General features: G+C 39.7%; 1 protein-coding gene across 1 annotated transcript in view; it reads right to left on the bottom strand.

Annotated features, from left to right (window-relative positions):
• LOC141052558 (transmembrane channel-like protein 2) overlaps positions 1-25,771 on the bottom strand; it is a 362,090-nt gene that overhangs the window by 183,841 nt on the left and 152,478 nt on the right. Inside the window, exons 6-9 of the mRNA XM_073549810.1 lie at positions 18,119-18,200; positions 16,110-16,216; positions 14,337-14,435; positions 9,236-9,378 (exon numbers count right to left, since the gene is read on the bottom strand). Coding sequence (XP_073405911.1) covers positions 9,236-9,378; positions 14,337-14,435; positions 16,110-16,216; positions 18,119-18,200 — 431 coding nt within the window. The remainder of the gene's footprint in view (positions 1-9,235; positions 9,379-14,336; positions 14,436-16,109; positions 16,217-18,118; positions 18,201-25,771) is intronic.

The following is a 25,771-nucleotide window of genomic DNA, read 5'->3' as shown; positions in this document are numbered from 1 at the left end:
GTGTCACATAACTCTCTAGCTTAACAGAATAAAAATTCAAAATTTGAAAATTGCAAAATTTTAAAAATTTTCGCCAAATTTCCATTTTTTTCACAAATAAACGCAAAAATTATTGACCTAAATTTACCACTAACACGAATCCCAATATGTCATGAAAAAACATTCTCAGAATCGCTAGGATCTGTTGAAGTGTTCCTGAGTTATTACCTCATAAAGGGACACTGGTCAGAATTGCAAAAAAAATAGCCAGGTCATTAAGGTCAAAATAGGCTGGGTCGAGAAGGGGTTAAGGGCATAAAAATTAAAATTTTGAAAATTGCAAAATTTTTGCCAAAGTTCCATTTTATTTCACAAATAAATGCAAGTCAAATTGAAGAAATTTTACCACTATTATGAAGTACAATATGTCATGAGAAAACAGTCTCAGAATCAGTGGAATCTATTGAAGCATTCAAGAGTTATGACTTCACAAAGTGACAGTGGTTAGAATGGTAAAAATTGACCTGGTCAGTAAGATAAAAACAGGCTTCGGGTTGAAGGGGTTCAGGGGATTCTCATACTATATAGAGGGGATTATGGGTGGGGACCATCATACTATATATAGGGGGTTGTGGTTGTGGAGACATAATATAAGTAGGGAGCTGTGGGCACCATCATACTATATATAGGAAACGGTAGGATCTCATATTACATAGAGAAAGGCTGTGGGGACATCATATTGTACATACAGGGGCTCTGTAGCCATTATACTATATATAAGAAGCTTTTGGGCCCTCAATGTATACCAAAGAACTTTGGGTGCAATCATATAGTATATAAACAACTGTAGTACCATCAAACTGTGTATACAAAACTGTCTGGCTACTTAGAGGACATTATTTGCTGTAAATGGGCTATTATTAGTTTAGATTGCGGCAGTCAGGTGGCATTATTATTTTTTTGGGGGTGAGGGCATTGTTACTTTAAGGGGACACTTTAGAGTATTTGTTGCTGGAAAGGGATACCTGGGATAATGTAACTTACAAAAGGAGCATAGGGGATCTTACAGCCCAGTAGGGACTTTAATACTTTCTAAGGGACACCATTTCATTTTTAAAGGGAGGGGTAATCATAGTAATGACACAATTTTTAAAATATTGGGGTCGCTGTTCCACGCAGCAGGTGCCATCAGAATAAGAAATTTTTTGTACATTGGGAATAGATGGTGACGGTGCAGGAACTGAGAAGTCAAATGCATCTTTGTAGTAATCTCTGTAGGCAAGTCATGGCTGGAAGAAGTTGTCATGTTGGTCTCGGCCAGAAGGAAAAGTCGGGAGAAATGAATGACTCCATCACAATGAATGTAAACTGTAAGTTACCATCTATAACTGTACTGTATAACTTGATTGGTATCTACCATTACTTGGTTACTGTATAATGTTAATATTTCTTTTTTTAATAGCATTTTATTTTTTTTATTTCATAACAGTTTAATGTATTTCACTCATTATGTAGTAGAAGGTGTATGGTGGTATCATTGGTCTTTGTATAGAGTGTTTTGTTATGTAGAGGTAATGGTCATATTTTTATACGCACTCAGTGTGAAGTGCTAACATTAGTGGATATCTTGTAGCAGTATTATTTTGCTTTTTTATAGTAGTCATTTTGGTAATATTTGTGTTTGTATAGTGTATTTTAGGTTAGCAACAGTGGTATATTGTAAATATATATGTATAGATCCTCTATGAAATGGCAGAGGGAGGGTTGTGTGGGGAGACATGCACTTTGGACTTGGGCCCTTGATCTTTTAGGACCCCAGCAACACCTCTGATGACCAGTGTAAAAATAGCAAGATTTCTGTGTGGTTGTTTTCTTAATATAAATGTTCTGAAAAATTAAAAAGAAACAACATAATTTTTATATATAATGGGGAAAATAAGTATTTGATAGAAAAAGGTAGAATAAATGCAGCACTCACCCATAAGCTGTAATAAATGAAGTCCTTTATTCAACCATACAAGGTATTTAGACACAGTTCATGCGACAAGCAGGTGCAGGAGGTTAGCAGGGATAGTGTCCGGCTCTATTTATTACAGCTTATGAGTGAGTGCTGCATTTATTCTACCTTTTTCTAATTTTGGATGTTTTTTCAATGCTGTGCACCAATAACCCTAAGCGAGCATACTGCTGTTCACTCTATGCCGTTTTCTCCAGTACTGCAAGCCTGAAGATTTGGTCTTAGTGCCATTCACTTTCCTCTCATTTTTTTGCTATAAATATTTGATACACTGAAGATTTTGCAAGTTTTCTCACCTACAAAGAATGGAGAGGTCTAATCTTTATTGAAGATACTCTTCAACTGTGAGAGATAAAATCTAAGAATGAAAAACAGAAAATCACATTGGATGATTTTTAAATAATTAAATTGCATTTTATTGTATGAAATAAGTAATTGGGCACTTATCAACCAGCAAGAATTCTAGCTCTCACAGACCTGTTAGTTTTTCTTTATGAAGCTATCCTACTCTACACTCATTACCTGTATTAATTGCACCAGTTTGACCTAATTACCTGTATAAAAGACACTTGTCCACACACTCAATCAATCACACTCCAACTTCACCACCATGGCCAAGACAAAGAGCCATCGAAGAATACCAGAGACAAAATTGTAGACCTGCACAAGGTTGGGATGGACTACAGGACAGTAGGCAAGCAACTTGGTGAGAAGGCAACAACTGTTGGCACAATTATTAGAAAATTGAAAAAACATAAGATGACTGTCAATCTTCCTCGGTCTGGGGCTCCATGCAAGATCTCACCTCGTTGCGTAAGTACCTTCTGAGAAAGGTCAGGAGTCAGCCCAGAACTATATGGGAGGACCTGGTCAATGGCCTGAAGAGAACTGGGATATGTGAAATTTGAATAGCAATATGGCTTTGGAATATTAGAAAAAAATTTGAGATGCTTAGCATAAAATTTGGCCAAATATTATCTTCCCACCAGCCATCGTCAAGGCGGTCTCAAAGTCTGATGGGTCCATGACCTGTGTGAATACCTCTCTAAGGCTGATGTCTGAATTCCTGGGTGAATGTGGACACCTCTGTCAGCAGTGCCTGTATTTATGGGTAAGTAGGGATCTGCTGTAATTAAAATCACCACCTGGTGGAGGGCAGAGTGATCGGTCAGTAAGTTAACATACAAAAGACATATATTGTATATGTCGGTAGCTCCTCTTGGTATGCACCTATTCACACTAGTCTGGATGTGCCAGTCAGTTTTTTTGTCTTCTGAAGAGAACTGGGACCACAGTCTTAAACATTACCATTAGTAACACACTATGCCGTCATGGACTAAAATCTTTCAGGGCACGCAAGGTCCCCCTGCTCACTCCAGCACATGTCCAGCCCCATTTAAAGTTCGCCAATGACCATCTTGATAATCCAGAGGCAATATGGGAGAAAGTCATGTGGTCAGATGAGACCAAAATAGAAATTTTTACTACCGACTCCACTCCGTGTTTTAAGGAAGAAGGATGAGTACAACCCCAAGAATACCTTCCCAACCATGAAGCATGGTGAGGGAAACATCCTACTTTGGTGATGCTTTTCTGCAAAGGGGACAGGACAACTATACCGTATTGAAGAGAGAATGGATGGGGTTATATATAGTGAGATTTTGGCCAACAACCTCCTTCCCTCAGTAAGAGTATTGAAGATGGGTCATGGCTGGGTCTTCCAGCATGACAATGACCCAAAACACACAGCCAGGGCAACTAAAGAGTGGCTCCATAAGAAGCATGTGAAGGTCCTGGAGTGAGCTAACCAGTCTTCAGATCTGAACCCAATAGAAAATCTCTGGAAGGAACTGAAGCTCAATATTGGCCAGCCAAAGCCTCGAAACCTGAATGATCTGGAGAAAATCTGTATGGAAGAGAGGTCCAAACTCCCTGCTGCAGTGTGTGCAAACTTGATCAAGAACTACAGGAAACGTCTGACCTCTGTAATTACAAACAAGGGTTTCTGTATCAAATATTGTTATTTTTCTTCTATTGTATCAAATACTTATTTCTTGCAATAAAATGTTAATTAATTATGTCAAAATATTCCAATGTGATTTTCTGGATTTTTTTTAAAGATTCTGTCTCTCACTGTTGAAGTGTAAAATTGCAGACCTCTCCATTCTTCGTAGGTGGGAAAAATTGCAAAATCGGCAGTATATCAAATGCTTATTTTCCAAACTTGTTTTAAAGAGTCGTCCATTTTTGAATGATAAATCACCTTTGAATGGAGATTAGATGTAAATGAATGTCTTTTAGGAGTCTATTGTCTAATTCACTAAACTCAGTCATTTTATTCAGGTATATGTACATCACAAAATAGACTTTCATCATGATGCACATACAGTATGAATAAAAAAGCAAGTAATAGCTGGCCATTACTGATTTTTCCTTAGAGAACGCATTTGCCCTTTTACATAAGCTAAATGCTGATAAGTTAGGATAACAGAAAACAATTACATAGCAGCCAGAAAATATCATTATGTGCAGTTATAAATAATTCATATCTGAATGGCATTTACGCTGGCTATGCTGTCACTATAAATAGGGGCTTTGGGGAATAATGTGAGAATGTTAGAAGAGAAATTGCTGCTTTTCTAATTATAGTTCATTTGTTTATAGCTAGATAATTGGTAGATGACACAAGATATAAGTGTAAAACAAATAACATTTACTCCTGTTCCATATTGCAGTTAATCATTCAAAGTTGTAGAGAAAGACACCCATACACATGCCCCCTAAGTAGAGATGAACAAATCTTTAGAACTTTGAATTCACCAGTTTCTGTAAATTCTCAAACTTTTTTTAGATTTGCTGCAAATTGTTTTGGTGTATTCTAATTGCCCTGAAAAGAAATGCATAACACTCTCAATTATCCTAGGACTGTATTGGTCAAGTGTTGTGGAATAAGAAGATGCTATATAAGGCCCCCATCACACATCCATTTTTTGTGTACGTATGCAGTTCATATTTTAAGGATCACAAAAAGGTAGAACTTTAGATATAATTTTCTCATGCCGTTAGCGGTGACATCAGTTAGGTGAATGGAGTTCACCGGTTATGAACTCCGTCACCGCGAGACACTGAGCTGCACTATTATGTGCAGCTCAGTTCCTCTGCTGGATTCCAGGCTGAACATTCACATCATGCCAACATTTAGCATGGCATCTAGATGTAGGAGAGCTAGACTCGTCCAGGGAGCAATGGATTATCTTATCATCGGACAGGTGTGGAATATGCTTTTTTAATTATTTTTTGTCTTTAAAGGGGACATGGACATCAGTGGATTATCTCCTCATCGGACAGGTGAGGAATTTGTTTTTTAATTTTTTTTTGTCTTTTACAGGGGGTATTGGTATTGATGGATTACTGTATATGCCTTAAGGTGAGTATAACTTTTTTAATAAATGTGTAAAAGAGGGTGTTGAATTGTATTTCAAATGAAGGACTTTATCCTAGCTGTGTGTTTATTTGAAAACTTACTATGGGATTAGTAATGGGGTGTCTTATAGATGCCTCTCCATTGCTAACTCCTGGACGTGATGTAAGCTGACAATGCAAAGCTGACATCAACCCCAACCCTATTACCTCACTTGCTCCTGCCACAGGACAAGTGGCAAGAGTGAGACTAAGAGCAATATATGGCGAGTCTTATGGATGCCCCATTTCTGGGGTGGCTGAGGGCTGATGTTGGTAGCCTGGGAGGGGGGTAAATATCTCTGGCCCCTTCCCAGACTATTAATTTAAACTCATAGCTGTCTGTTTTGTCTTTGCTGGTTTGAATTTATAGGGGGACCCTACGTAGTTTTTTTTCTGTAAGCTCACCAGTAAGTCTAATCAAACAGTGGTGAGTTGTTATTAATGGCCTGGGAACCTTATGGGAAATTGTTTCTTTTCCCAGATAATTAACATCAGCCCCCAGCAGTGGGATTTCTCTGCTGGTTATGACAATTGCGTGGGAGCCCACACTTTTTTTTATTCAACTCTTAATTTTACTTAGGATTTACACAATGGGTGTTAAATACAACTCCCATCATTGTCACCTGGCTGTGCTAAACTAAGGAAGAAGAACAGGCAACAATAAGGAGTGCTGCCATCAGCAGCCGGCGCCTGGGAACAGCTAACTGTACTGCTTTTCCCAGGTGCCAGTACGTGACACACGAACACACAGACATGACAGACGGACAGCTTACGGATATATGGATGTCACACGGATGTCACATACGTACATACGGATGGCACACGGACACGGATGTCACCAGTACTAGTTTTTCCTGTACAGGAATCACCAGGTCAAGTGAAGGAGGCCTAAGTAAGCATAATAAATAATAGAATAAATATCCAAGCCCTTTCAAGATCTTTAACGAAAACACAGCATTAGTAATATCAAAGTGGCCACCGATTGAGATACTGTTGCATGACCTTAAAAAGGCGGTTCATGCTTGGAAGCCTCCAATGTGGCTGAATTACAAGAATTCTGCACTGATGAGTGGGCCAAAATTCCTCCAGAGCATTATAAAAGACTCATTGCCAGTTATCACAGATGCTTGATTGCAGTTGTTGCTGTTAAGGGTGGCCCAACCAGTTATTAGGTTTAGGGGCAATCACTTATTCACAAAAGACCCTGACGTTTTAGATTTCTTTTTTCCTTAATAATAAAGACCTTCATTTAAAACGGCATTTTGTGTTTACTTGTGTTATCTTTGTCTAATATTTAAATATGTTTGGTGATCTGAAACATTTAAGTGTGACAAACATGCAAAAGAATAGGAAATCAGGAAGGGGGCAAACACTTGTTCACACAACTGTTTATGGTTATGGGCAAACAGATGGCAACCGATCTTCACTGCTGTTTTGCCACACACTATCTGTACAGTACATTCAGAGGTTTTTGCATTTTCTTCCTATCTCTATTGATAAGCTGTGGGCTGTTACATCCTCTCACTAAAACATATTTGCTCCAAAATGGTTGCTGAACCACATTCCTTACATCTGCTGTTATACAGGCTACATGAGACTGTGTTATATGATGTGATAGCTACAAGGCTTTGTTTGAAAGCCTGCCTACTCTTGTGCCTTCTCTGGCTGATGAATTCTTCTGCATTGTTTAGAATAGCTGCAGGTGTGGCAAGGTCCAGCAAATTTCATATAATTCTACACAAATTTGATTTGCATCAAATTGATTTGCTCATCTCTACTTGATTTTGATTTGCTCAAATTTTGTTCAGATGGTTGTGTTTTTGTCAGCGTGCCATCCATGTGCGCAACAGACAGCACATCACAGTGAGCAATGTTAGGCTGTGGGCACATGTAGCGTTTTAAAACGCTCACTAAAAACCGGACTCCTTCCCAGAAATCGCGCGTTTTTTTCCCGCACGATTTCACCGCGATTTTACCGCGATTATGATCGCGATTTTGCCGCGATTTTGGCTTGCGATATTCAAGCACTTTCCAAGCGATTTGAAGCATCGCTTGGAAAGTGATTGACAGGTTGGTCACACTCGTCAAACATAGTGTTTGACAAGTGTGACCAGGTTTTTACTATTGAGGCCGCCTATGCGGCATCAATAGTAAAAGATAGAATGTTAAAAATGCTAAAAAAATCGGGGTATATTTACCTTCCGGCGTCCCGCGATGCATTCCCGGGCCTCAGCGTTCCCAGTAATGCCTTGCGAGACCTGTGATGACGTAGTCTCGCGTTGCTATAGTCATCTCGTGAGACCGCTAGAGTCACGCGAGACTACGTCATTACAGGGCCTTGCCGCAAGGCATTAATGGGAACGCTAGGCCGGGAATTCAGCGCGGGACATCGGAAGGTAAATATACCCCGATTTTTTTATTTTTTATTCTTTTTTTTACAGGGGGATGGTACCCAGGGCCTGGAGGACAGTCTCCTCTCCTCCACACCGTGGGTACCAACCGCACATGAGACGCTTAACTTCCCGCATGGTGGGCATAGCCACATGCGGGAAGTAAGTGATTCTCATGCATTCCTATGGGTGCGGAATCGCGGCAATTCTTTGCGATTCCGCACAAAAGAATGAGCATGCTGCGATTTTTTCCGCGATGCGATTCCGCCGCGGAAAAAAGCGCAGCATTAGCACAGCATGTGCGGAATACCATAGGAATGCATGGGGTTCGTTCTGTACACGATTTTTAAGCATTTTCGCGCCGAAAATCGCTGCAAAAACGCTTAAAAATCGCTACGTGTGCACATAGCCTTAGCCTATTTGCAAATGCTTTAGTCCATTTATAAAAAAAGTGAAGCATGCTCTTTTCTGGTTCACTATTCTGAAGAGAACTGAAAATGTAATAGCAGGATGCCACTGCACACATCCATGATGCAAATGAGATGACTATGCAAATGAGAACGCGGTACCTATCTTATCCCCAATTTGACAAAGTGTAAATTTTACTTCTACGTCTGAACTCAGCATAAAACTCTAAACAAAATGGCATATACTTATAACTACGTAAAAATTAATGTCCCCCGCCCCACCTCCGTATCCTAGAAGGGACTTACTTCCACTTGCAAAGCAGCAAGCTGCTTCTGTCACAGACACACACTGTAAAAGTGTGAACTATGATGAAATATTAACCCCTTCACGACCTTTGATGTATATTTACATCAAAGGTCTTGTCCCTGCCTTTGATGTAGAATCAAACATGGAGCACACATCTTTGTTCACACATAATATGACTCATTTAATCCTGATGGTGTTTTGTGCTTTTGTCCCCATACAGCTTTGACTAGTCTTAGCACATGAAAAGTAAAAAAGCCAAAGAAAGCAGATGTCCAAGAAATAGGCATCCATATCCTAAAGCTTAGTGTAACCTACAGTCAGAGCTATGCAGTACCCTATAGCAGACCCTTCCTAAAACTTCTGTTAGTGTTGAAATGCTCAGCTGGACCCAGGCCTTAGTGGTTAATTCTCTGCATAGTGCTTAGCAGGTAAATAATTTATTTTCTATATTTCTATTGTATGGAAAGCACCAACATATTCAAAGTCAAATTTGAAACCAGGACCCCAGTTCTGCAAGATAACGGTGCTAAACATGAGCCACCATGCTGCCTCCTGACAATCTAAGAGTATTAGTAGATATGATTGCTTTGGGCAATAAAACATATGAATGTATTATATCAAGAAACATACACAAAAGATGAATAAAGCTCCTGTGACAAGTCATACTACTTACGTTCTGATAACTACCATCAGGCTGTATCCAAAGACACCAACCCCAACCATGAAATAGGAAAGTGGGAGTCTGAACTTTAGCCACCCGATTGTGCGTTGGTTGTTGTAGAAACCATAGAACAAAACAGAATATTTGGCATATCCCTGTAACATAAAATGTGAAGAGCTGATCACACACAACACTCCTAATATTATTTCAGAGTAACGTTTATGGCTTCTTTACAATAGTACTTAACATTTTTAAGGTTTTATTTTATGCTGCATTTGTCAGAGACAAAAAGAAACTAATCTGTAATAATTTTTAGCTATTGGAAGTCATATTGTATCTGTCACAGGTGATACTGGGACAGACAGAGGCCAGAAAATCGTGGCATCTGGCTACACGAACTCCTGCACTGATTAGAACTGCTTCACTATCTTGTTATACAGTGAGGTTTTCCTTGCTCTGTCATTGCAAGGTTTTATCAGTTTAGTTTATCTCCTGGAGCTCTCCATCCTGAATTGACTCAGCTGTTCTGTGTTGGTCACTCCCCCCCTCTGGTATAGATGCTCACCAATAGCACTTGAGAGTTGCCAGTGATAGTTGTTCTATTTCCTGGTTAGGTGTTGAAGGAGAAGTTCAGTGTTTGGAGTAGGCAGTTGGAGAGTTTTTCAGGAGATTTCTGCATGGAATTGGTTTGTGTGTTTATTCTTATAATCTCCCATTTGGTTGCACCTCCTCTTCCTCCCCTCTTTCCCACTCTGTTGTTTTGCCAGTGCATTTGTATGATTGTAGTTTTATTTTATCCATGTCTGTTAACCCTTGTCTGTCTGGTTAGTGTTTTCCAATACACTTCAGCCTCATACTTTTCTGGGTGGGGTCGGGAACAGATAAGGGTTAAGATAGGAGCATAGCAAGCTACAAGACTCCGACATCTTCACCATCCAAGGTAATCTGTGGGACAGGGATATCCTAGGGTGCTGCTTGTTCGAGGGATCGGGTAGGTGCCCACAGTCCCTTGTCACTATGTGACATTATCGTCTACAATTCATAATATTTTACTTTTTTATTTTGGGTTGTAAAGTAAAACACAAAGGAATGTTGCCACATTTAAAGGGAACCTTTCACCATGTTTTCTAATGTCCCTACATCCCCTCTGTAAGAAAAACGATCCCAGTTTGTATAGAAATGAGCACCGAGCTGTCTGATGGACATCTCCAGACCTCACCTGTACCTACCTCCTAACTGAAAATGAAGTTTCTCACATCAGCAAAATCTCACACCTGTGTCATTATAAGAGCCAGTATAAGCGAAAAAAGGACTCATTTTGACTGCAATTTCTTTTATACTCACTATTATCAACCAGCCTAGTGCCATGTTATTTTAGCTTATTTAAATAAAATGTAGCTAATTTTTATAGGGAGCTGGATCTATTTTTGTTTCTTTCTATTTGCCAACGTGAGATCAGAATTGACATCCGTGCACCTGAACCAATTTACAAGTCGTGAGCAGAGATGGACGAACCCGAGCACGGACACCAAACTTCATCAGGAAGTCCATGTTAATGTTCGAGTTTGGCCCCCCAAACACTGGGTGTTTGTCACGCTGTCCTGTATATGACAGCACAGCAAACACTGCTTCTGATTGGTGGTAAAATTATTACCACAGGTGAGACAGTCACGGTTCCCATGCTGTCAAATGATAGCGTGAACCCTCAGCTGTGATTGGAGGTAAGAAGTTTACCTCCAGTCACTGGTGTCAGCAAATGGGACTGCCGCTAATAACAATGAGAGCAGGTGGCAGCTGATGAGACTATTCACCAGCCAGCATCTGCGTGCTAAATAAATAATTTTTTAAAGAAAGGCGTGGGTTCCCTTGTATTTTTGAAAACCAATGGAGAGGTGTCTTACCAGCCTGAGAATACCAGTCCCCAGCTATCTGCATTAGCAAGACTGGTTGTTAAACATGGGGGGGACCTACACCATTTTTTAAAATTATTTATTTAAATAATTTAAAAAAACAGCGTGGAGACCCCTCTATTCTTGATAACAAACCGTACTAAAGTTGAGAGCTGAGGGTGCAGCCCCTAGCTGTCAGTTTTGCCTGAAAGGTTATTACAAATACAGGGGAACCCACGCAGTTTTTTCTTCTCTTTTATTTATTTAGAGCGCAGGCGCCGGGTGATGAATGCTCCCATCAGCCGCTGCCTGCTCTCACTGTTATTAGTGGCAGCAAGCGTCGGCTGACGGGAGCAGTAATCCTATTAGCTGAAGCATCCGATCACAGCTGGAGATACTGACCATAAATGGGGCGTGCTTAAGGGTATACTACAAGAATCTTGTAAAAAACTTATACCCTCCAGTAATAAAATGTCCAGGAATGAAAACAAACCTTTAATGATGAATAAGACACTACAAAGTTTAATCAGACAAAAACAAAATGCATTCAAAATCCTGAAGGCCAAGAATACAGAAATAGCATTTCAGGAGTATAAAGATCTAAGTAAGAAATGTAAAAAAGAAATAAAGCTGGAAACGTTATCCACAAAGAAACAAATTGGCAATGACATTAAAATAAATCCCCAAAAAATTATTAACACATCAATGCCAAAAAGGAAAAAAAGATGGTATCAGTCCCATAAAAGACTATAATGACAAGATAATAATAGAGGACAAAGAAAAGGCTGAGATATTAAACAGCCAGTTTTTATCCGGGTTCACCAATGAACTAACTGTTCCAGGGATCATTCAACAAGGCAAAAATAAAAGTTAACCATCTGGTATAATTAGTTTAACACAAGAAGAAGTACGACTATGTCTGAGCAAATTAAACATTGTCAAATCTCCTGGCCCAGATGGCATTCATCCACAGATACTGAGGGAATAGAGCTCAGTAATTGACAGACCGCAGTATCTTATATTCTTAGACTCTCTTGTAACAGGGGTTGTGCCACAGGATGGAAGGATGGCTGATGTATCTCAGAGCTGAGATCTCATCTCCCAAGATCTTGGTGCCGAGATCTCCATCTCCGCATGCGCCGCCCCTGGCAGACATTTTCCCAGAGTCCACTGCATAGGAAACCATAGAAGCAGCATGGATTTTAAGAAGCACCACTATTTTATTAAAAAAAAGTTTTCCTCCTATTTTTGTCCTCAAAATTTGGGGTGCGCTATATAATCCTGACCGTTTTAAAATCCAAAAACTACTGTAGTCAGGAGTGGGGTCCGCAGGGATCTGTGCTAGGACCGATTCTTTTAACCTCTTTAATAATGACCTTGTGGATGGGATTGAGAGTAAATTGTCAGTCTTTGCTGATGACACCAAACTATGTAGGATAATAAAATCTGGCCTTAATGGTACAAATATGCAAAACGATCTGGATAAGATGTCTGAATGGGCAAACATTTGGCAAATGTGGAATAATGTAGATAAATGTAGAGTAATGCATCAATGACGGAGTAATCCTATTGCTGCACATACATCAGATGGGACCATTCTTGAGACTACAGAACAGGAGAAGGACTTGGATATTCTGGTTATAAGTAAGCTGAGCAGTAGTACTCAATGTCAAGTAGCAGCCGCAAAAGCAAACAAGATTTTAGGGTGCATAAAAAGAGATATAAAATCCCGCGAGATTATCACAAGGGATGGAAAGCCTCTCATATGATGAGAGGTTGAAAAAGTTGGGCTTGTTTAGCTTAGAAAAAGACACCTCAGAGGGGATCTCATTTATATGTATAAATATATGTGAGGTCAGTACAATGGACAGGAGCATGACTTATTTCTTCCTAGGACCATACTAAGGACAAGGGGTCACTCATTACTGGTGGAAGAAAAGCGGTTTCAACAAATAGGAAAGGGTTCTTTAGAGCAGGCAGACTGTAGAATGCCCTAGCACAAGAGTTACCAAAGGCTGGAAGGAGAGGTTTGTGGATGGTTTTTGCGCTTGCTGACAGTTAATAAGACATATATCCCAGGATATAAAAGGAAATGGTGATTTATTTGATGCGTTTCAAAGTACAAATGACTTCTTCATGTGATATGCATAAATAAAAGTAAAAGAATCGTCAAAGTGTGTTAGTATATATTATAATATAACTCATGTAAGACATCTTTTTTAATTGTAGGATATACATTTAAGAAAATGAGGAAAAAAGGTTAAAAATAAGAAAAAATGAAAAAAGAAAGGATATGGAAAATAACTCATCCCAACATGAATCCCCCAAAAAGCTGAGTGTTTAGATGGTCCCTGTATTCAGAGGACCGTCTCATCAGAGGGAAAAGAGATTACTAATTGATTGAATACTGCTTATTTAGTTGCTGCGGAAAGAGTTAAAAAAAGAAATTATTTTCAATTCTTAATAATTTTATAGTATGTATCGAAAACCACCTTTAATTATTTTGCTTAAATATGTGGTGATAAAAAATATGTATGTATGGGAAAAAAGTATATATGTGTGTGACCATTAATAAAAATTGAGCTAAAGACGAAAAAATGAAAAGGGTGTTGTATTAAATCCAATGGCAATGAAAAAAAATCAATAAAAGAACCAGAAAAAAAAATGTGTCTTTCGTTTAAGTGATAAAATAAATAAGTAGATATTTTTTTGTAGCTGGGATTGGATGTGGGAGAAAGAAATTGCCAAACTAATGTGGCAAAGTGGGGGGAATTCTATCAAAGTGCAAGATATCTGTGAGCCGAGGCTCAGAAGGAACATGTAGTTTTTATTCAAATATTTTTTAAAAGTCAGGCAAAGTCTTTTTAGAGTGGGAGATACTTGATAAATGGTATTAGTGCTAATACTCACTTGTGAGAGACTGGCACGATTCCCGTGCGAGTCTCTCGCATGAAAACCTGGCACTGCTGCCGGCACTCAGGACCGGAGCTGCGGCTGCATAGAAATACCTGTAGCTGCACGTTCCGGTCCCAGTGCCAGCAGCAGTGCCAGCTTTTCATGCGAGAGACTCGCACGAGAATCGTGCGAGTCTCTCGCAAGTGAGTATGAGCCCTTAGAGACTAGAACTTGGGTGTGCGGAGCACTCCCACGGTGTCATGTGTCTGAAAAAAAGAATAACCTTTTGATATGTTAGATAAAAACGATATGTTTACGGTATTTTGTACCTCAAAGTCCCAAAGAACAGAGAAATCCATGGCATGATTTTCTTCATTTCTAGGCACTGTTTTTCTTGGTATGCTGCCATATGGTAAACCCATTAAAATCTGTTAATATAAGAGCAATCATGGATTGGGCTTCAAGTTCATTGTGAGAACAGTGCAATAAAATTGTCTAATTTTGTTGCTTAATTATTTAACCGTAAAATTATTTTAATCCACCGTTGCGTGGTAATATCTTTTTTTTAAATATTCTCTATTATCAGGTGTCATAGAAAAGTTTATAATACTCAGTTTTAAAAATTGAGACATTGACAAATACAATGAAAGAAAAAATAATGATTTAAAGGCTGGAGTCACACACAATGATTAAAAAATCGGTCCGATTTTTACAGTACGAAATTGCACAAAGGTTTCTTGTCCAGGGATCCGTCTGTCATCTGAATTTCCGGCGATGAACCGATTTTATTCGCATCTAAGCATCCAATTGACATCCAATGCCAATGCCTGATGCTCTTTCCTGTTGACCTGGAGAAGTCTTCTGATTTTATCGCAAGTCACACTTGTGGTCCGTTTGTAATCCGATTTTTAATCGCACCCATAGACTTGCATTGGCGAGTCCGATCCGAAAATCGGTGACAATCGCAGCATGCTGCGATTGTCTCGGTCAGAGGAAACGTTCCGAAAAAAATTGGATGATGGGAGTTGCACCATAGAATAACATTGGGACGAATGCAATGCGATTTTTTATCGCATTGCATTCGTCCGATTTATTCGCTAGTGTGACTCCAGCCAAAGGGGTTGCCTGGGTCGGGCACAACATATTGTTGACCCATCTATTAGTTGTGACTTGCGGAAGCCGGATGTAAACACCTTGAATGGAGCTGCAAAGTGGAGAATCTATCAAAAGAACTGCTGTTTGGTACCCAATACCAGGCACTATATGCAGAATAGGGCAGCGCTTTGCAGCTCTGTTAAAACTGCTTCCATCTGGCCGACACCAAAAATGTCACCATCATTAAATTTTAGCACTGAATTTTAAATTACAGAAGCAGTACTCAAATACAGCTATGATAGGAGACCATTATTACAAATATGCTGGCTTACTTAAGGAAAAGAAATGCGTAAATTAGAAGACTCTTAGTCTATGTTCACATGTTGCGTTTTTGCAGTGTTTTTTATGCAAAGTTTCAGCTGCTTACAAAAAGCAGGTTTTGCTGTATTGCTTGCTTAGTTTTCACTGTGTTGTTTGCTTAGTTTTTGCTGTGTTTTTGTTAGGGTACATTTGTGTCTTGAACATGCTGATCAAGTTTAGTGTAAACGCAGCAAAACCTGATACCTGCACTTTTTTTCAGCGTTTTTTCCACCACCCAAAAAATTAACGCTGAAAAAACACTGAAACTCGTGACATGTTGCGTTTTGCAAAAGCACAGCTCTTTGACAAAACAGTCAGGAAAAGAAAACAAGCTGTGTGCTTGAGATTCCTGAAATCACAAAGACTTTGCTGGTACTGTAAAACGCAGCTGAAAATTTGCATAAAAAAATGCAGCAAAAACACAACATGTGAACATAGCCTTAGATTTTATTTTCAGGCACTCATCATGTTAACCTCGCATCAGTCTAATTTTGTCTATAAAAATGTCTCTTTTGCTGTCGCTAGTAAAATGCAGATGACGGTAATTTTATTTACTGCAAATCTAGTTTTAGTCTACTAAAATTTACTATTACATATTAGTGCAAATATTTATTTATTTTTGAAAATACTTATGCAAAGTTACATACCTCTGGAATTACTACAAGACCAAATATAAGACCGAAGAGCACCAAATTTACTCCATACATCCACCTCAGGAATATAAAGTAGGAGGCAACTGAAGACCCAAAATGACCTTAGAAGAAGAAAAACAAGAAAGCAAATTAATCACAGTCTCTATTCAAATTAAAGAAGCACTCTCATGAAATGTTTTATTACCTAAACCTGTGTAAATGTGCATGGAATGTTGTGTATGTTGTGAATGTTTCCAGCACAGCTCCGGTCCTTTTCTCACCCGCGTGACTGCAATTCCGACTCATTAAATGGCACAGTGCTTTGTGCGTGAGCCAGAAGTTGCATTTACAATGTAAGCCTATCAAGCCTTGTACTGATGCTTCAGAGACTTGTACAGTAAACCAGAATTCTGGCTCACACAAACATCAGTGTGACTGGGCGAGGGATTATTTTTTGTGTCTTGAGCTGATGTTTTTACTGATACCATTTTGGGGTGGATACAATGTTTTGATCACCTCTTATTGCATTCTACTGCAATCTTGCAGTGACCAAAGAAAACGTAATTCTGGTGTTTCGATTCTTTTTCTCGTCATGCTATTTACCGATCAGATTAATTTACTTCATATTTTGATAGATCGTATGTTTCTGAACACAGCGATACCAAATATTGGTATTTTTTTAATTATTTTATTTTCAATGGGGCATTATGAGTGATTTGACCTTTTTTGTGTTTTTTTTAATTTTTTGGATTTTTAAAAACTTTTTTTTCCTCACTTTTTATTGTATTGAATAATCCTCTTAGGAGACTTGAAGCTGCGATCGTGAGATCGCTTGTGCTACATGTAGCAGAGCTTCAGCCCTATGTGTAGCATAAATCTTGATTTTCTATGGAATAGGAATTTCATAATTACAGGCACTGTGTAACCCCCGTTTGTCATGACAACACATCAACACCCCCCCAATCATGTGGCAGGGGTGCTGTTGGGCGGGATTTGTGACACACTTCTGGCTGGCGCATGTTAAATCCCTCTGTCAGCAATTGACTGCGGGATTTAACTGGTTACTGGTTAACAGCCGTGAGTGAAACTCTGCTGCACCTGGGGCTGTTAAAGGCACATGACAGCTGATTAAATCAGTTGTCATGTGCAGGGAAAGATGCGGGCTCAGCGCCGGAGACCTCATCACAGTTGGGAACACAACATACTTGTACAATGCAACTATAAGTCATGTGTTGTGAACAGGCTAAATACATGTGCATTTGGGAACCTAAGGTTTCACACAATGACTTTTAGATGCCGGTGTACCCATCGAGTTTCTGTGCATGAAAATGCTTCAGGAAAACTCCATATGTGATTTTCCTGCAGTGTCTTCTTTAACATCTTGTAGCCATTTTTACAGCAGCATTGCCACCGGCAACTTTTTTTTTTAAACTTGTACGTATAAACAGTGTTTTCCAAGCAGAAGTTGCCTGAAGAATGGACTGGTCACTTATTATAACTGCTTTGTGACTTTGGAAACCTGAAGTGATTGGCTGAACATATGCACAGCAAGTCCCTTTGACATTGCAGTTCAAATGCTCATTCTTTTTTTATATTATTTATTATTTTATTTATATAGTACTTTTAAAACAAGGTCAGGCACCTAAAAAAGATGCTGTAATGGTATTTGCAAAATAATTTTTTGAGCAGAGCTAAGCAAAAACTCTCCAAAACTTTCTCTAAAAACAAAAACTTCTCAATAATTTGGAGTCTCTGTTCAATGGCTATGTGAACATGGAGTTTTAAGAAGAGTTGTTAGTGTGAAATTGAGCAGAACCTCTCCGAATCTCAAAATTCCTCAAAACAATTAATGTTCTGCTTAGCCTCTGCCCCGAACACACTACAAAAAGACTTCACATAGCCAGCTTATGCTCCATAAACTCTGGAACAAGACTGTTTGTAAGAAATATAAATACCTGATATACTGTATAGTCATAAAGAGAACATAAAGACTAAAATGTGATTTTGAGCAGAATGTCACATACTTTCCACCTCTTTGATCTTCATTTCCCATGGTATGCAGGCCGTTTTAAAGTTTTCAAAATCTCTTTTAAATTTGATCCATTTCTGAAAATTAAGAAATATCACTTGTAATAACCATTGTGTTAAAATAAAATGAATATAATAGCTGTATTGGGTTGGCACACACTCGTTAACGAACAGTTTACAATAAACACATTTTAGTTGACTACGCTAGGCCCTTTTAGAATTTTAGCTTTTGTGACTCATTACCACTGTATTTCATCTTATCTGCATGACAACATTAAAAAAAGAGTTGCAAGCAATACTGCGGCTAAGTATCTTTAAAAGCTTCTGAAAAATTGGGTGAATGAGCATGTGAGTAGTTTTCTTCTATGTTTGGACTGTTTTAGGGCAGCATAGTGGTTCAGTAGTTAGTACTGCGGCCTTGCGGTGCTTGGGTCCTAAGTTCAAATGCCACCAATGACAACATCTGAACGGAGTTTATATGTTCTCCTTGTGTTTGCTTGGATTTCCTCTGGGTTCTCTGGCTTCCCCCCACACTCCAAAGACAAACTAATAGAGAATTTAGATTGCAATCCTGAATGGGTAAAGCAATGATATGCGCTATAAGTGAGTAAAATAAATAAATGTGTGACTTGTGATTCACGGTTTATATGCACATGTCTATATTCCTGTTTTGTCCTATCCCCATTAGTAAAATGTGCTCCATTATCAACAATCTCACTCATTGTACTTAATGTTGCATGCAATCCTTGAATAAATTTTTGGGATGCATACTGCTGTGCTAGATTTTGAGAATTTTGAAGCTCAGATAATAGATCTAAATGAAGAATTTGGAACACTGAGATCCATTGACAACATGGAAAGTAGTTTGCTGCTCAGTGAGCAAGTGCTTACTGTGGTAGATGTGGGGGAGTATCTATTGTGGAGCTGCAGGACAGAGAGGCAGCTAGCTGGGTGACAGAAGGGGGATAGAAGGAAGAATGCCAGAGAGACTTTTAAATATCTGGCATACTCCAACAAGTTGACAGAGTTGACAGAGTTTCTTCTCTAGACTCCAGAGAGAGTGGACGTGCCTGTCTGCTCTTTGCAAGACAGAGGGATAGAGGAGATAATACTGGCGCCATGCTACTGGCAGCCCATTGCAGCAGCAGCTACTCGGTTTGTTTGTTTCTGCTGGACTTTCTTTTGGACTTTCTTTGGACTTTTGGACCTTGGGAACTTTGATGGACCCCTAACTTTAACCTTGGATTTATGGATGTATTGCACCCAGTTGATCGCACTGCGGACATTTTACACTGTTCCTGCATGACGGACCATTGTGGGAAGGTGCCCTTGGACATGCAGCTCTGGATCAGCACCCGGATCTGACACTACTGCATACATCACCCACAGGTACATGCAACTCCTAAATGGATACATGTGATGCGCAGTTATTAGTACCCTTGGACATGAATCTAATACAGCTTCTGCCAGCTATAGTTCCGTAATACACACAGCTTCTACCTTGATGGTTACTGAAGTAGCCATCTGTGTACAGAGGTGGACATTGGACACAATCAGTCATGGTGAGAACTGGAGCGAAGGACAGGGTCACTGATCTGCTGGCAGTCACAAAGCCCGTCACTAAACGCGTAGTGTATTCAAGAGATCGACTTCTTGAGCTGAGGAGGTTGAAGCCCTCTCCAGCTGTGGCCATACCACAGGTTCCTCGTGAAGTGTGGAGACCTTTTAGAGGCTGCAGAGCAGGAAAAAAGTTGAAGTCCAGGAGAAGAAGGTTTAAACCATCAGTACCATCAATCATCATGGGCAATGTGCGCTCGCTTGGGAGATAAGACGGATGAACTGCTAGCTCTGTGTAAAACCCAGACAGAGTTCAAGGCATGCAGTCTTATGTGCTTTACAGAAACCTGGTTACATGGGGATATTCCTGATCCAAGTGTCTCATTTCCAGGGTTTCAAATGGTTCGGGCTGATAGACACAAAGCCAATTGTGGTAAGAAGAAGGGTTGGGGGTTATACTATACATTAATAACAGATGGTGTAATCAGCGGCACATAACTGTTAAGGAAAGTCACTGCTGTCAAAACATTGAACTTGTAGCAGTTGGCCTTAGGCTTTACTATCTACCTAGAGAATTCTCCATTTGCATTGCAATAGTCATGTACAGTACAGACCAAAAGTTTGGACACTCCTTCTCATTCAAAGAGTTTTCTTTATTTTCATGACTATGAAAATTATAGATTCACTCTGAAGGCATCAAAACTATGAATTAACACATGTGGAATTATATAATTAGCAAAAAGTGTGAAACAACTGACGATATGTCTTATATTCTAGGTTCTTCAAAGTAGCCACCTTTTGCTTTGATTACTGCATTGCACACTCTTGGCATTCTCTTGATGAGCTTCAAGAGGTAGTCTCCAGAAACGGTCTTCCAACAGTCTTGAAAGAATTCCCAGAGATGCTTAGCACTTGTTGGCCCTTTTGCCTTCACTCTGCAGTCTAGCTCACCCCAAACCATCTCGATTGGGTTCAGGTCTGGTGACTGTGGAGGCCAGGTCATCTGGCGTAGCACCCCATCACTCTCCTTCTTGGTCAAATAGCCCTTACACAGCTTGGAGGTGTGTTTGGGGTCATTGTCCTGTTGAAAAATAAATGATGGTCCAACTAAATGCAAACTGGATGGAATAGCATGCTGCTGCAAGATGCTGTGGTAGCCATGGTGGTTCAGTATGCCTTCAATTTTGAATAAATCCCCAACAGTGTCACCAGCAAAGCACCCCCACACCATCACACCTCCTCCTCCATGCTTCATGGTGGGAACCAGGCATGTAGAGTCCATCTGTTCACCTTTTCTGCATCGCACAAAGACACGGTGGTTGGAAATAAAGATCTCAAATTTGGACTCATCAGACCAAAGCACAGATTTCCACTGGTCTAATGTCCATTCCTTGTGTTCTTTAGCCTAAACAAGTCTCTTCTGCTTGCTGCCTGTCCTTAGCATTGGTTTCCTAGCAGCTATTTTACCATGAAGGCCTGCTGCACAAAGTCTCCTCTTAACAGTTGTTGTAGAGATGTGTCTGCTGCTAGAACTCTGTGTGGCATTAACCTGGTCTCTAAACTGAGCTCCTGTTAACCTGTGATTTCTGAGGCTGGTGACTCGGATGAACTTATCTTCCGCAGCAGAGGTGACTTTTGGTCTTCCTTTCCTGAAGCGGTCCTCATGTGAGCCAGTTTCTTTGTAGCGCTTGATGGTTTTTGCCACTGCACTTGGGGACACGTTCAAAGTTTTCCCAATTTTTCGGACTGACCTTCATTTCTTAAAGTAATGATGGCCACTCCTTTTTCTTTACTTAGCTGCTTTTTTATTGCCATAATACAAATTCTAACAGTCTATTCAGTAGGACAATCAGCTGTGTATCCGCCAGACTTCTGCACAACACAACTGATTGTCCCAACCCCATTTATAAGGCAAGAAATCCCACTTATTAAACCTGACAGGGCACACCTGTGACATGAAAACCATTTCCTGTGACTACCTCTTGGAGCTCATCAAGAGAATGCCAAGAGTGTGCAAAGCAGTAATCAAAGCAAAAGGTGGCTACTTTGAAGAACCTAGAATATAAGACATATTATCAGTTGTTTCACACTTTTTTGTTAATTATATAATTTCACATGCGTTAATTCATAGTTTTGATGTCTTCAGAGTGAATCTACAATTTTCATAGTCATGAAAATAAAGAAAACTCTTTGAATGAGAAGGTGTGTCCAAACTTTCGGTCTGTACTGTATATACCTCCATCTGCTAGGGAAGTGCTGTTGGGGGTGTTGGCTCTCCTTCAGACCAAGCACCCAAACTCGTTAACATTAATCTCTGGGGATTTTAACAGAGTCATGATCTCAAAGGCTCTTCCAAAGTTCTATCAATATGTTAAATGTGCAACAAGGGACAGCAGTATATTGAATCTCCTCTATGCAAATGTTAAAGACGCCTATTCATCATCTGCATTACCCCCCCCAGGGAAATCTCAGTTAGGCCATAAGTCGAAAGCAAGGACCTCAAAGGTAGTATTCTCTGTATTACCACCTGTACTATGAGCCACGTCAGAGAGGCAGTAGAAGATTAGGAAGGTGAATAACTGGCTCCGGAATTGGTGTAGGAAGGATAGTTTCAGGTTCCTAAAGAACTGGTACAACTTCTTTTTTGGCTATAGTTTCTACGGTAGATAAACAGGTGCTGCCAACACAAACTGTAATGGTCGCCCAAGTGTGGTTTTGCAACGGCCGGTATGTCGGTAGTTGTTCGAGATTAGAATACAGTGCCGCTATGAACGACTCAGAGCACAATATGAAATTAAACCAATTTTTCTTTATAACTGGTGCAAAGATTAACAGGATGTTACCTCCCCAAAAAATGGGCCACAACAGCCACAGATCGCATTAAACAAATTATGCAGCCCAAGAGATCCCAAGTGCCAGATTCATGGAGAGGAATCAGACTACCCCAAGACTATGCCACTCCTTCCCTTATTTGGTAACGTGCCTTATACAGGGTTCTACTGCAACTGTGACTAGTTCTCTCAGGTATACAATCTTACACCTACCTCCCGTCTTAATTACATTAGGTCATGAGTACCCTGTTTCCCCTTAAAATATGCATATATATCTACCCAATAAATCACTTAAACCAGCACAGCATGTACACAGTGCTCTTTCTTATTAGTGAGCACCCAGAGCGTACGCCTTCACAGAATATACTCAAGAGTAAACAACTGAACTTGTTATACAGACATCCAGCCACTGGATTAAAACAGCTTTCCTGGTCACCAAATCTTCTGATACAGTTGTAGATGGAGTTCCCGATCAGTTCCAGTAATATTTCAAGGCCAGAATCTTGATACACAGAAATTCACACAGTCTCTATTTGTTCATATGCAATTCTTAGTAACAAGAGTGTCCTTGAATATGCTGCGACTTCTATCTAGCTATCTCTAACTAACTACACAGTCACACATCTCAGTTTATTCACAGGAGCCACTGTCTTTGAATCACACTGTCCAAACAAGAATACTTCAGGCGCTGGATTCCTCTCAGTCTCTCAAACAGGCTCCTTCTTCTCATCAACCCGGGAAAGTCTCTCCATCCTCATTTACTGTTTCCAGAGTTCTCTGTCTGTTAATCAAAGGTGACCTCTGGTGGCTAAACTAAATTACAGCATCAACATTGTTTATAATAGAAAACACCAACATACAGTTTTCCTTCAGTGGATTAAACCAACATAAGCAAGGTGAATATATAGAACTTTGTGCTTTATTAAGATAAAAGTGCAGCACAACTTGCATTGCACTGAAGGGGGAAAATGCCAGTGAAACATGCCAGAGATTAGATGGTTCATATTTAGAATCAAAGAGATGTGTTTTTATGCCTGAAGAAGATTCCTGAGTTTGGAATAGAAATGCATTGTATTTTATACCAATAAAGCACCAGTTCAAAATACTCCCCTTACTTATGATGGTTTACTCCTCCAGACAAACATCACTCTTTATCTGTTTTTTTCATGAACCACCCGTTGTGAGACTGGGAATCCATGCCAGTTGGGAAGCCTAACCAGCAAAGTGGAGAAATTAGAATTAATTTTGTTGGATGTAAATTATGATATGGTGGGGATAATGGATACATGGCTGGTTGAGAGCTATGACTGGGCTATTAATTTATAGGGAATAACCATGCAAAAATGTGAGGGGTTCTCTTATATGCAAAATCTTCACTAAAACCCATACTGCGTGACAATAGTGTCATGTGAGAAAAATAAAAATATACAGTCCCTATGGTTGGGGATAAAGGGAGAGAGAAAAAATAATAAAACATTGATAGAGGTTTGTGATAAGTCTCCAAATACAGTATAATGAAAGTATAATGGAAGCAGCGGAAAATATCCTCATAAAGCAAAGATGTGAGACAGCTAATCAAGGAGAAGTCATTATTATTGGGATTTCAACTACGGTACCCTGGTATAAACTGGGGAACAGAAACATGCAGGTCCCAGCAAAGGTTTTTGCTAATAATGAAAGAGTATAACCTCTCACAACTGGTGCAGGACCCAACAAGCGGGAAGGGCACTTCTAGACATAATTTCAATCAATAGGCCAGACAATATCAAATGTATGGGATGGGAGTCACTTAGGAAATGGTGATTAAAAAACAAACACAATATATACCCGTATGGGAATAAAGTTTGAAATAAGAGAAAATCACTATGACTAAATAGAAGAGTAAGAGAAGAAATAAAAAAAAAAGCATTTAGAGAATTAAAGCAAGAGGGTAGTGGTGAGTTACTAAAAAAATATAAAGAGAAAAATATTAACCAATACTTCTTATTTATCTCTATATATAAATCTGAATGTGAGTGTGTGTGTGTGTGTGTGTGTAAAATCACCAACCAATCACAAAGTATCTTTCATTTCACCAGAGCTGTGTAAAAGAAGATGAGCTGTGATTGGTTGCTATGACAAACAGCATGTGTGTGTATCAGCCACGCCCACTCCACATAGCCCCAACCAATCACTAAGCATGTGTGTGTGTGTGTGTATCAGCCAAGCTCACTCCACATAACCCCAACCAATCACTAAGCATCTTTCATTTCACCACAGCTGTTTAAAAGATACTGAGCTGTGATTGGTTGCTACAAGCAACAGTTGTACTTGTAGTCAGTTGTGGTAACTGAGGCCTATGCTATGGTGTTATTGTCCTTCTGTAAAGCTGGAAATTACACAATTTATTACTGTGCCAACACAGACCACCCTCTGTCACAAACTGCAGGGGAAGCCCAGATTTCTCTTTGTCTGGCATGAAGCATCTCATTAACTTAAAAATTCAAACACAGATTTTAAAAAAAACACAAGACGGATTTCTCCAACCCAGGTATCATTTTAATCATTTTAACAGTGCCATCCTGACAATGTTGGCTCTGACAGGATAATGTGGGATATTAGGAGCAGTAGTCCAGTGGCTCTGGCTGATGGGATGATGTGGGATATTAGGGGTAGTAGTCCGGTGGCTCTGGCTCATGAGAGGACGTGGGATATTAGGGGTAGTAGTCCTGTGGCTATGGCTGATGGGATGATGTGGGATATTAGGGGTAGTAGTCTGGTGGCTCTAACAGGATGATGTGGGATATTAGCGGTAGTTGTTCGGTGCCTCTGGCTGACAGGATGATGTGGAATATTAGGGGTAGTAGTCAGGTGGCTTTGACGGAATGATGTGGGATATTAGTAGTCCGGTGGCTCTGGCTGACAGGATGATGTAGGATATTAGGGGTAGTAGTCCGGTGACTCTAGCTGACAGGATGATGTGGGATATTATAGTGAATGTGGCTATGTGGAGTGGGCGGGGCTATACACTCAGCTATATATATATATATATATATATAATTTGTTATAACTAACCGTAGTTAGTTACTAAGCCCGGGCAGCGCCGGGCTCTTCAGCTAGTATTATATATTTTTCTGCACATTTTATTTATTTTTTTCCAGGGTGCAGGCATGCCCATCAGTGGTGACCTTATAGGCTAAGGGCCTGTACTTCTGTGGTGCACTGAGAGTGCTGAGCAGCCTGCCTAATCCAATAGTAGGGATGTGTAATAGGTTGTTGGCT

The sequence above is a fragment of the Dendrobates tinctorius genome, unplaced genomic scaffold (assembly GCF_039654945.1).
Source record: "Dendrobates tinctorius isolate UK_male_01 unplaced genomic scaffold, ASM3965494v1 ptg000162l, whole genome shotgun sequence".
Lineage (NCBI taxonomy): Eukaryota > Metazoa > Chordata > Amphibia > Anura > Dendrobatidae > Dendrobates > Dendrobates tinctorius.
Note: the sequence above shows the minus strand (reverse complement) of the source record. Positions and strands in the feature narration are given on the sequence as shown.